Source organism: Rhodnius prolixus, unplaced genomic scaffold, assembly GCF_049639745.1.
Source record: "Rhodnius prolixus isolate KJV_2025 unplaced genomic scaffold, Rpr scaffold_9, whole genome shotgun sequence".
NCBI classification, from domain to species: Eukaryota; Metazoa; Arthropoda; class Insecta; order Hemiptera; family Reduviidae; genus Rhodnius; species Rhodnius prolixus.
Genome location: NW_027411604.1, coordinates 26748825 through 26762565, shown reverse-complemented (window position 1 = coordinate 26762565; position 13741 = coordinate 26748825). Strand labels below are relative to the sequence as shown.

At 34.3% G+C, this 13741-nt stretch overlaps 1 protein-coding gene across 14 annotated transcripts in view; it reads right to left on the bottom strand.

Annotated features, from left to right (window-relative positions):
- mtd (TLD domain-containing protein mustard) overlaps positions 1 to 13741 on the bottom strand; it is a 510063-nt gene that overhangs the window by 188293 nt on the left and 308029 nt on the right. Inside the window, exon 2 of one of the 14 annotated variants that reach the window (XM_074129456.1) lies at positions 9353 to 9549. The exons of the other annotated variants lie outside the window; for them this stretch is intronic. Coding sequence (XP_073985557.1) covers positions 9353 to 9464 — 112 coding nt within the window. The 5' untranslated portion in view covers positions 9465 to 9549. The remainder of the gene's footprint in view (positions 1 to 9352; positions 9550 to 13741) is intronic. 14 annotated transcript variants of the gene reach the window in all.

The window sequence follows — 13741 nt, the reverse complement described above, 5'->3', positions numbered from 1 at the left end:
GCACTGAAATGGTCTCTATAATTACGGATTATGTAGATTCTACATCATTTGGACACTGATTTCTCATAACTACCGTCAATTTAAAGACGTATTGAAGCATATGAGGGTGTACGGAAATGTATCGAATCCTCGAGTCTTATTATGTTTTTTGGCACTGAAATGCTCTCTATAATTACGGATTATGTAGATTCTACATCATTTGGACACTGATTTCTCATAACTAGCGTCCATTTAAAGACATATTGAAGCACATAAGGGTATAAGGCAACATATCGGACCATCTTAGAGCCTAATTATGTTCTTGGCACTGAAATGGTCTCTATAATTACGGATTATGTAGATTCTACATCATTTGGACACTTATTTCTCATAACTACCGTCCATTTAAAGACGTATTGAAGCATATGAGGGTGTACGGAAATGTATCGAATCCTCGAGTCTTATTATGTTTTTTGGCACTGAAATGCTCTCTATAATTACGGATTATGTAGATTCTACATCATTTGGACACTGATTTCTCATAACTAGCGTCCATTTAAAGACATATTGAAGCACATAAGGGTATAAGGCAACATATCGGACCATCTTAGAGCCTAATTATGTTCTTGGCACTGAAATGGTCTCTATAATTACGGATTATGTAGATTCTACATCATTTGGACACTGATTTCTCATAACTACCGTCAATTTAAAGACATATTGAAGCACATAAGGGTATAAGGCAACATATCGGACCCTCTTAGAGCCTAATTATGTTCTTGGCACTGAAATGGTCTCTATAATTACGGATTATGTAGATTCTACATCATTTGGACACTGATTTCTCATAACTACCGTCAATTTAAAGACGTATTGAAGCATATGAGGGTGTACGGAAATGTATCGAATCCTCGAGTCTTATTATGTTTTTTGGCACTGAAATGCTCTCTATAATTACGGATTATGTAGATTCTACATCATTTGGACACTGATTTCTCATAACTAGCGTCCATTTAAAGACATATTGAAGCACATAAGGGTATAAGGCAACATATCGGACCATCTTAGAGCCTAATTATGTTCTTGGCACTGAAATGGTCTCTATAATTACGGATTATGTAGATTCTACATCATTTGGACACTGATTTCTCATAACTACCGTCAATTTAAAGACATATTGAAGCACATAAGGGTATAAGGCAACATATCGGACCCTCTTAGAGCCTAATTATGTTCTTGGCACTGAAATGGTCTCTATAATTACGGATTATGTAGATTCTACATCATTTGGACACTGATTTCTCATAACTACCGTCAATTTAAAGACATATTGAAGCACATAAGGGTATAAGGCAACATATCGGACCCTCTTAGAGCCTAATTATGTTCTTGGCACTGAAATGGTCTCTATAATTACGGATTATGTAGATTCTACATCATTTGGACACTGATTTCTCATAACTACCGTCAATTTAAAGACATATTGAAGCACATAAGGGTGTAAGGCAACATATCGGACCCTCTTAGAGCCTAATTATGTTCTTGGCACTGAAATGGTCTCTATAATTACGGATTATGTAGATTCTGCGTCATTTGGACACTGATTTCTCATAACTACCGTCCATTTAAAGACATATTGAAGCACATAATGGTGTACAGAAATATATCGGACTTTTTCATTCATTTCATTGGCTTACGCTTCACAAATTATTTAATAAATAAATAAAATGATAACCAACCAAATTACAGTTCTTTCAAAACGTTTTATTTCTGTCATAAAAATGGCGAAAAACATAAAAACACTTAAAAGCCACTTTTAATTACATTTAAATGTTCATTTTTATTATTATTTGTTATCAGTATATACGGCAATATGCAAGGTGGTGTAACAAGTTCTTATTTTATTAGAGCCGATAAAAATTAATAAACATGGCCAAAATACAACTTATTGTATTTTTTTTTTTCTGAAAATATTTCCTCCCTAACCGGTCCCGGAAGTCGATTGGACGAAACGCCCGGGACAATAAGTGTAGAATCAGTAAATACGAAACAGTTGACCCATATACACCTTTGTCACCCCCACTTTTTCAAAAAAAAAAAAAGCAAGTCTAGAAAATATTTTCAGAGACTGACCGTTCAAAAATTCTGCTCCCCCTACAGATGGGCACTTCTCTGAACTTAATTGTATTTTGTTATTACGAAATACTGGTCGTGATAAAATGTAGGATACGTAACTGAGAAAGAGCTCCCTGTAAAATGTTAACAAAGCAAGGAAATCCCAAACACGTTTCCCTTTCTTGACAGAAATACTGGAAATAGCAAAAATAGTATATTTTTTTGGAAATGGCTATATTTTCCATCGAAACATCTTTTTAAGAGAGATTATGATTAGATCTTTTAATTCTATTTCTGTTTTTTCCAAGTGAAAGTAAGATGGAGATTTCCTTTTGTACTAAAGTAAGCGTTCAATTTTAATTTTCACTTTTTTATCTCACTCAATAGATCTGATAATTTTCTCGATAATTTTGATAAATAAAACGATTGCCTTGTTTCTTTGATAATTTTCTCGAGTGCATGCAGTTCACGAGGGCGATTGTCTCATTGAAACAAGTTAAGAGTTATTAATCTACTCAAAACACCAAAATCCAATTATTGAATTAAGATTAAATTATTGGATTAGATTACCAATGAAATTGATGATGAAAACAAAAATGATGAACACTTCATACTTTTTAAAATAAAATAAAAAAATGTTTATTTTAAGCATTTTAATTTATTTTTATTTTTGGGTAGATATACCTAATATCTGAAGTTAAATTTGCAGTAAATTATATCGAAAATTTCAGCTGGGAGGAATAACATTACCTTAGTATCAGCTGGTTAATGGAATATACTATGACGACGCATGAGACCGTAATATGCACCTGATTGGTTGAAATAATTGAAATGGTGCAAATTGAATTGCTGTTGAATTAATAAGTTTTTTTTTTAAATTAAAACCAATATCACTGTCGATTATAAATTTAAATAGTAATATAATAATTCCAGCACGAAAAACCTTTCATTTTTTTTACCTGGCCGTATGTAACAAAATATTAAATTTATGTAAAAAAGTTAAAATAAAGTAAAAAGCGAGGAAGCAGATTAGACGCTTGCCCGAGAAATTACGATCGATTTCTCTAACTAAAATAAGACTGAGCGATTTAAAGTGCGTCACACATTTCTAACAACTCCAGAAGACAGACTTCAAAACCTTCAAATTATCAAACAGCAATCACAATTATGGTGGACAACTACGCATGTGCAGGAGACGCTGTATCTTTAATTCTTAAACATTATAGCATAATAAATATAAATATTCGTAGAGAACAAATTTAAGATGATTTTTTTCAATAAAAGCTGAAATAATAGTTATTTATTTAACAAGTGTGGAAAGTAGTACTTTTCCTTAGTAGTAAGTAGTAGTAGCGAGCGAAGCGAGGCGAGTGCAAGTGCAAATTGTCGAGTGTGAGGAAAATACTTGACACTCGAGTTAAATATTATATTTTTTCTGCAACCATTAGATTTATTAACTAAAAAAATTAAAAATTTCATTTTTACAGTCTACAAAAAGTAATTTATTTATTATAAACATTTATTGTTATATTACAATTATTTACATTACTTACGTATTTACATTACTTATTACATTTTCTGCTGTTTCTTTTATTGATGGAGGAGTGTTTTCTAAACAGGCATCACTAGAATCCATTTTAAATTTCTATAAGGTAACACTATAACCTTTTTAACTGTTATAATTAAAAATATCTAATTATTTATTAAAGTATTATTTTTATTTCTATATTCCTTTCAATTTTTATTTTATTTTTTAATATTCGTTTTTTAATTATTTAAATAAAATAAATTTAAATAAGCTTATTAGAGTTTTACAGAAAATATTTATGTTAATAACAAAACTTCTTATATCAAGGAAGCACAATAAAGTTTTTCCACTAACTAGTGAGGAAAGTGACACTAATGGGAATTTTTCCCCACTAGTGTGGGAAGTTGGGCATTACACAGCTGATTTTAATTGAGTAATGAGAACTTCCCTACATGGTTGCAGAAAAAAGTCAATATTTTATTTATTTTCTTCCCTCCAAAAAAATATTTCGAGTAGGTTCAGTCTTAGAACCAAAAGGGTATTATTTCCCTTTGTCACGGCATTGAACCATGAAAATTAGAACCAGTACTTTAGATTGTCAGCCTATAAACAAGTTGAAAAGCGTGGAAAAAATGAGGATTTGGGTTCGTAATTTAGATGTAAAATCTAAGCAAAGAAATTATTAAAAAAAAAATATTCGGCATAAAATTTGTTATTTATTATATAATACTATAAAAATATATAAAAAGAAGAAGGAGAATAACCGTTATAACGGTGATAGAATGTTGCTGCTGGTGGTAGAGCATACTTCAAACTGAGTATACTTTCTCCGGGTCAATTGAGGTCACAAGAGGTGAGCCCAAAAAGTGGTTTTACAAAATTGGATTTGTCAGAATTGAATTTATGCCAGAAAATGAATTGGTAATTTTTTATACTTTTTTTTTTCTTTGAGGGGCCCAAATTCTATAAATAATATTCTAGTAATATAAGTTATAATTTTGTTTTTAAAGAAGAAGGGCTAAATCCTCATCTTTTTAGTTTAGATTATCTGGGAAATTTATACAGTCGACTCGATAAATCGAAATCCAAGGGACTACAAGAAAAATTCGAATTATCGAGACTTCGAATTATCAAGAAGGGGGAAAAAAATTCGAATTATTAAGAGTTTTTATTATGTATATATGTATGTACATACGTACGAGGGTCGTTTGAAAAGTCCGTGCAAAGTCAGAGAGATAGCACTACTGGCGCGTATCGAGGTTATGTTTAGTTAGTAGCATCTCTTGGAAGAACACACACCAAGTTTCAGCCAGATCGGTCTATTTCTTTGTGTTTGGCATTCGTTTGAATTGAGGAAGTCGAGTGATTTTCAAAAAATGGACGAAAAAGAATTTCGTGTGTTGATTAAACACTACTTTATGAAAGGCAAAACGCCTCAGGAGACTAAAGAGAAGCTTGATAAACATTATGGTGACTCTGCACCTTCGATTAGAACAGTTTATAAGTGGTTTCAAAGTGCCATATGGGCACAAGTGACGCTGAACGTTCTGGACGCCCTATTGAGGTTACTACTCCAGAAATCATTGATAAAATCCATGATATGGTGATGGATGATAGAAGAGTGAAGGTGCGTAAGATTGCTAGTGCTGTGGGCATCTCGAATGAACGGGTACATAATATTTTGCATCAACATTTGGACATGACAAAGCTATGCGCAAGATGGGTGCCGCGATTGCTCACGCTTGACCAAAAACGAAATCGTGTTAAGTGTTGCAAGGACGGTTTGCAGCTGTTCAAGAAGAATCCGCAGGACTTTAAGCGTCGTTTCGTCACTGTGGATCACCCTCGGACTACTATTTGTTCCACAATATGAAGAAATAGCTGGTGGGAAAAAGATTTTATTCAAACGAGGAGGTGATTGCAGAAACGAATGGCTATTTTTCAGACTTGGACAAATCCTATTATTCGGAAGGGATCAACAAACTAGAGCAGCGTTGGACGAAGTGTATAAGCTTAAAAGGAGACTATGTTGAAAAATAAAAAAGGTTTACCCCAAAAAATTAAGTAGTTTTTATTTTTGCACGGACTTTTCAAACGACCCTCGTATATAGCCACAAGTAAAAAAGTAAAAATAATGAAAACGACAAAAAAGAACAAAAAAATTACATATGTATTAACCTTTCAATAAATAATAATATACATATGTACCTAATTAAAAAATGAAGAACAGTTTTTTGTTACAATGTGGCTTGACTTAGTCAAGTGACTTAGAATTGTAGAAAGCGTTGATGGTGGAATATTGAGAGTTTTGGCGATATCTTTTTCTTTTCGAACCACTTTCCACGGCCACGATACTGTTTTCTTTGTCGGATACAGTAAGGGAGACGTACTTCCTATCGTGACAAACTAAGAAAGAGAACTGGAAAGTTAAACTGGGCTGAAAGGAGGGAAACATTACGCAGGAAATGAACAATAAGCGGAAAATGAGAAGTAAACATTACTAGGGAAAATTCGAATTATAAAGAGCGGAAGCGGCCTCGTTCGAATTATAGAGCCTTCTCTCCCCCTGTTGTTAAGGGAAAAGGATTTCGAATTATTGAGCTTATCTAAATACACTGGATTTTTTCGGTTTACCGAAGTTAGCAGCTGTAGAGTTCGAATTATCGATAAATTCGAATTATCGAGAGTCGACTGTATATCTAAATTTACCTATCAGAGCACCTCATTAATTTTAAAGCATTTTGAAGAATGTGTATATTGTAAGAATAATGAACTAATGGACTGTTTTCATTTTTACGTTAAATGTCCCCTTTTTTGCCTCACAAAGAACACATTTTGTGCCCGAGTTGGTAAATGTAAATTCATCTTTTTTATTTGTTACCACAATGAAATCACTCTTAAACAGTAAGCCTGGCAATTTATTTTTATTTACAATTAATTCATTAAAATTTAGGGCTTTTTTATTTAATTGATAACCACAGTATTAATGAACAGATCACTAGATCAAATCTAAATCAAAATTTCTTTAAAAATATATAATTTATAATTTTTAGTTTTTTAAGATACAATTATTATTTCTTTTTAATTTATTTTCTACTGTTAACAGGAAAGTTATTTTAATTTTTGATTATGAGAATTGTTTTTAGTTAATTTTAATTTTGTACCATTATTTGGAACTTTAATTAATTATGTTTGCAAATGTAAGTATGGGTCAATCCCACTGATATACATATTTGTATCGAAACAGTGTTTAATAATAAATAAAATATAATTTATTTAAAAAAGAATTTATATTCTTGGTTCTGTAGTTAATCCAACCACTTTATAATCCAACCACTTTACGACGTATGGCTTTTATTTATAGGAGAGTAAATGAGCACAGCAGTTATGCTAATTGTAGTTACGTGCATTTATTTCATGAACATTAACTATGCAGCAGGAAGTTATGTGGTACAAATAAGTTTTATTTTTATTATTTTACGTAACTTAAAAGCATTCTTATCATAAATTTACTTTAAAAAAGTACTGTCAGCCGATTTTTTTTTAAGAATTATAAATTTAGTTCCACTTGTGATTTTTTATTTTTATTTTTAAATTGTACAAGTGGCAAGACTGTATAATGAACAATAATGTCAATTTAGAGGAAAACCTAATCCCTACGATTCCAAAAAAATGTCATTAATCAAACTTTTTTTCGGAAAAATGCTCCTAAAATAGTTATAAGAGCCATACATTTACAACTTTTTGTATAGGGTAAAGTAGGGTGAGATGGCCACCATTTTATTTGGAGGGTGCCTGCAAAGTTTTGGTAAGGGCAAGGCTTACTTTATTATTATTTTTGGAAACCTCATACACTCACAAACATAAGATAAGGGAAAAATTTCAGAAAAAATGCTAAGGGAAACATTTTTTTATTCTTACAAAAAAAAAATAGCAATTGGCCATCTATCCCCCCACTGGGTTGGGTGAGTTGGCCAATGTGACTTGGGAGAGATGGCCACATATTGTAAACGAAATTGCACCTAGAAAAACGTAAAAATAACAGAAAAAAATGAATGGTTACTTAATATTTACTTATTATTCCTCTTTTTAAATGCGCTTTTACTACAATTTTGGCAAGCGTATGCAAAAGAAGAGCAATTTTCGTGAAACGACTTCCGGCATATTGTGCATTCCAACCAATCTTTTTTTTCTGGTCTTGTTGTAGCTTTCCCCATATCCTGTACATTCAGTTTCATCGATTTCTAAAATGGCATCACTTTCCTCTTCAAATTCGATTCCTGTTTCGTCCTCTTCATCGGAACTTGGGGAAGATGAGCTTTTTCTTAGAACCGTTTTTTTTTTTAAAAGAAAATCTTAAAAACCGGGAAATTGAATCAGTAAAGTTATAGTACTTCCGGTAGACCGACCTTGACCGAAACCATAATGTGACGTCTTCTATTGGTATCTAAAGGAAATATCAAATTTGAATTTCCGGTGATTTTTCCATTTTTGAGTTGAGATTTGGGAAAACATGTACACACGTTGTTTAATTTTTTTTTTTAAAAAAAACAACACTTTTTTGGTCTCAAAACAGATGTTGCTGGAGATATCTCAAAAAATCGAAAATCTGCACGATTACAATAGAGTAAGAGAAATTAAATATGTACCAGTCAGTTGAACTATTATAACGATAATTATAAACGTGTTGTTAACTAAGGATTTGGTTAATATTGTCCGAGTATAGGTGGACGAGGTCAATAGTTTAAATACCTAGGAGCACACATCTAAGCGAAGGTGGGCGAGTGTGTATGAGAAGTTTAAGCCAAGAACGGTTGCCATTGGTAGGATGTTTACGAGGGGTCAGAAATGGCTTCCTCAGTCAACAGAGAAGGAAGATGCCGGTCTATAAGTCGAACATTTCTCCTGTTTCTTACATATACTCATCGGAGTTCTGGAGATGGACTAAGAAACACAAAAGAAAAAAAAAATAATACAACGTGTCGGCGCTAATGGCCACAGACGTCGATGCGCAAAAAAAAAAAAAAAAAAAATACAACGTGTCTGAGGAACAAAGAGGGCAAGACCCAGAACAGATATGATTCGTAACGCCACAGTTAAGAACCATCTTGAATGTACAGCCATTAAAAGAAGTAACATAAAAGAATAGGCAAAGATGGTTATGGGCACCGTTCTGACAGAAAGTGATATGAAGCACAAATGGTGGGACGAGGAGGAAGAGGTAGACCGCAGATGGGAAGATGAGACATACAAGTAAAGAGAGGAATTGTGTGGAACTACATAAGAGCTTTGGCAGAGGACGGAGAGAAATTGTGGAAGAATTACAAAAAGAAGGAAGCATCACACCGCTAAGGCGGTAGAAGAGACGTGGATGATGATCGCCATGTAAAGAAAAATTAAATATTTAATAATTTATAGGCACAAACTGATAATTAGATTTGATTAACAAGACAAAAAAGGTTGATAATTCGAACACGCATAATGGTACCAACCAACTGAAGAACAAATTTAGAGGTAAGAACTGGAAGATAACAGAGAGGTAGCGACGTCCAGCTAAAGATTCTAAGAAGATATTCAACATTTTCACAGTCCTGCGCTTGAAAAGTCGACAGCATTCGACATAAAATCAAGCAATTAAGCTATAATTCCCAGATACCAAGTTAGAAAGATGTTACTAAGTTAAAATTAAAACTAAAAAAAGCAAACTTTAAAATAATATTATTTACTCACTTTTTGAATAGTAAAACACCACAAAATCATTGATTTCCTTTTCCAAAATGCGCACCCTTGGCTCTTTATTACAATTGTAGTCTGGTATCACTATTGGGAAGCCGTATTCCATTTTCCTATCGTCTTTTTTTTTGGGGTTCAAAGTCACTTATAATGAAATGTTCAATGACATTATTAACTTTTGTATGTTGGTCACACTACAAAGTAACAACTTTATCAATAAAGTTTTCGAAAATCGAATAAATAAAGGCACCACTTAGGTATATTCTTTTTTAAGTTGAAGAAAATGAATTCTAGATTATAATATATTAAATAACTTTCATTAATTTAAATAACATGTATGAAATACAAATTAATTAGAAATTACTAATGAATTTTGGATAAGTATCTTTCACTATGGGACATCTGTTATTATGACGTTTGTCTAACAGAGTGCAGATAAATATCACCCACTTTAGATAAAAACTCGTATAAATGATTTAATTGCATAAACAAGCCTAATATTTCGTATATCTAATTATTTATTTACATGTGGCGTAAAAAGAAAAGGCTTGTCTCTAATAATTTCTCTAACTGCGAGATTCTAATTCAAATAAATACGAGGGGGTACCCAAAAATAACCGGAATTGCGTTGCCGCGCATGGAGCTTATGTAGTACGCATTTCTGCCGCTAGACGTGTATAGCGCAATTCCTTGCCAGTTCAGTCCTGCCTGTGTTGTCTGCCTGGCTTGTTCTGTTCATCTGCAGTGATTGTTTTTACCAGCGCTGTTTTGTTCTTTTTTCGTTTTTTATAATGGCAAGTTTAAGTGAACAACGTGCAGCTCTGAAATTTTGTTTTCTACTCGGCAAAAATGCTGCTGAAAGTGTTTTAATGTTGAAAACAGCTTACAAAGATGACGCTATGGGAAAAACTCAAGTATACGAGTGGTTTACTCGGTTTAAAAATGGCGACATGTCGATTGATGACAAACCTCGTTCTGGACGTCCATCAACTGCCCGAATCGACGAAAATGTTGAAAAAATTCGAGAGCTGGTGTTCACAGACCGTCGACAGACAATTGATCAACTGTCAGAGAGTAGTGGGTTATCTTGGAGCTCGGTTCAGCGAATTTTAACGGAAGATTTGGGGATGAAAAGGGTTGCTGCCAAGTTTGTTCCTCGAGTTCTGACTGACAATCAAAAAGAACATCGAGTTGAAACATGTCGTGCTTTGAAACAACAGCTTGAAACTGATCCAGACTTTCTGTCAAAGATCATTACTGGTGATGAGTCATGGTGCTATGGTTATGACCCAGAAACAAAGCAACAGTCGAGCCAATGGAAGACGTCATCTTCACCCCGACCAAAAAAATGTCGTCAAGTCAAGTCAAACATCAAAACAATGCTGATTTGCTTTTTTGATGCCAAAGGCGTAGTCCATTCAGAGTTTGTCCCCCCAGGTCAGACCGTCAATCAAACCTTGTATTTGGAAGTTTTGAAAAGATTGCGCAATAGTGTTCGCCAAAAAAGACCCGATTTGTGGCAAACAGGAGACTGGTTCTTCCAACACGACAATGCACCTGCACACACAGCCATCTCTGTTACACAGTTTTTGGCTAAAAATGGCATGGTTCCGCTGCCCCACGCACCTTACTCGCCTGACCTGGCTCCGTGCGACTTTTTCTTATTTCCACGCATGAAAAAGGGCATGAAAGGTCACCGATTTGACAACATTGAAGAGGTCAAGAAAAAAACGAAGAAGGAGCTGTCAGCCATTTCTAAAGATGACTACAAAAAATGTTTCGAACAGTGGAAGCACCGGTGGGACAAATGTATTAGTTGTAATGGAGAGTATTTTGAAAGGGGGTAAATAAATAGCTTTTAAAAAATAATTCCGTTTTTTTTTGGGTACCCCCTCGTATTCTTATAATTAAATCTGAAGTGTACGCCAAACTAATAATTTTAAAAATACAGTAAGAAAAATCTAAGACAGAATTTGGAAAGATGATCTAATATTATATTGCATTTATTAATCTCTGAATATGGCTAACAAAAAATATGCAACTACAGGAGCAAAAGTTTTAGATATTCCATCGATTAGATTAGAATTTATAGAAAATAATCTACTGTGATCTGTAAGACCTATTGTGGCTCCCTTAGATGCCAGTGTTTGTTAACATTATGTACTGAATCGACTGTAAACTGTTTTAAGAGTAGATTCTGCAAGAGAATACCAATCTTTGCAGGTGACTCTGTTGAGGCATCGATAAAGGCGATGTTAGACTGTGATAGACAGAAGAATAATGCTAGTCCACAACTCCCTACGATGTTTGGGAAGAAATTACGATAAGTAGTTCAACAAAAAGTCTGCCTAAAAGCCTAACAATTTTCTTATCTATTTATCCAATCTTCCGTCCCCATCTCCAAAGATTGGCTGTCTCACATAGCTAACATGATGACTAGATAGCGCTGAAGTAAAAGTGATTACCTATTTTTTCAGGCAGGCTTTACGTCCAAATACCAAATTAGGTGTTGTGGACGGAGGCGACTAGCAAACATACTTTACTGTAAATTTCTTTTACTAACCATTAATATAAAATGCACAAGGTCTAAGACCGGGAATCAAACCCAGTACCACAATATATATCAGCTTTACAGGACTCGCCTCTAACCGATCGGCTACCGTGGCGCCTTAGAGCTGAAGTACATTAATGTACTCGTAGTAGATGCCTATTTTATTTCAGGCAGTTTTTAAGTCCAAAGGTGTCGTAAACGAAAGGCAAACATACTTTATTTATAATAAATTCTTTTCATTAAACATTAAATACAATCCAAGGGCTAGACAGGGGGAATTGAATCCACTTAACCAACAATACATCTTAGCTTTGCGGGTCTAGCCTATAACCGCTCGGCTAAGAATGCCTAAGAATATAATGTACATATTCTGCATGTTTGTGTAAGTATATTTTTTAAATATTTACATATACGAGGGTCGTTTGAAAAGTCCGTGCAAAGTCAGAGAGATAGCACTACTGGCGCGTATCAAGGTTATGTTTAGTTAGTAGCATCTCTTGGAAGAACACACACCAAGTTTCAGCCAGATCGGTCTATTTCTTTGTGTTTAGCATTCGTTTGAATCGAGGAAGTCGAGTGATTTTTAAAAAATGGACGAAAAAGAATTTCGTGTGTTGATTAAACACTACTTTATGGAAGGCAAAACGCCTGAGGAGACTAAAGAGAAGCTTGATAAACATTATGGTGACTCTGCACCTTCGATTAGAACAGTTTATAAGTGGTTTCAAAATTTTCAGAGTGGCCATATGGGCACAAGTGACGCTGAACGTTCTGGACGCCCTGTTGAGGTTACTACTCCAGAAATCATTGATAAAATCCATGATATGGTAATGGATGGCAGAAGAGTGAAGGTGCGTGAGATTGCTAGTGCTGTCGGCATCTCGAATGAACGGGTACATAATATTTTGCATCAACATTTGGACATGACAAAGCTATCCGCAAGATGGGTGCCGCGATTGCTCACGCTTGACCAAAAACAAAATCGTGTGAAGTGTTGTAAGGACGGTTTGCAGCTGTTCCAGAAGAATCCGCAGGACTTTAAGCGTCGTTTCGTCACTGTGGATGAAACATGGATACATACATTACCAAGAGGGGATCTGCGCCAAAAAAGGCGAAGACCGTTCCTTCGGCCGGAAAGATTATGGCGACTGTCTTTTGGGATTCGCAAGGAATAATCCTCATCGACTATCTGGAAAAGGGTAAAACTATTACAGGTGCATATTATTCATCGTTATTGGACCGTTTGAAAACCGAGCTGCAAGAAAAACGCCCACGATTGGCCCACAAAAAAGTCCTTTTCCATCACGACAACGCACCACAGCTCACACCTCAGCAGTTGTGGTCGCAAAATTAATGGAAATAGGGTTCCAACTCGTTTCACATCCCCCCTATTCTCCAGACTTGGCTCCCTCGGACTACTATTTGTTCCCCAATATGAAGAAATGGCTGGCGGGAAAAAGATTTTATTCAAACGAGGAGGTGATTGCAGAAACGAATGGCTATTTTTCAGACTTGGACAAATCCTATTATTCGGAAGGGATCAACAAACTAGAGCAGCGTTGGACGAAGTGTATAAGCCTAAAAGGAGACTATGTTGAAAAATAAAAAAGGTTTACCCCAAAAAATTTAGTAGTTTTTATTTTTGCACGGACTTTTCAAACGACCCTCGTATTACGATATCATGTTTAAGATAAATATTGCACATTTAAAGAATTTTTAGCTTTAAAAAACAATTATTATAAGAATGGCGCGGAGAATATTTATCGCATTTTCTGTAAAAAGTTAATTTAGTACTATTTCAAATAGAATCTTTTGCTTGTTGTAAATGGAAAAAG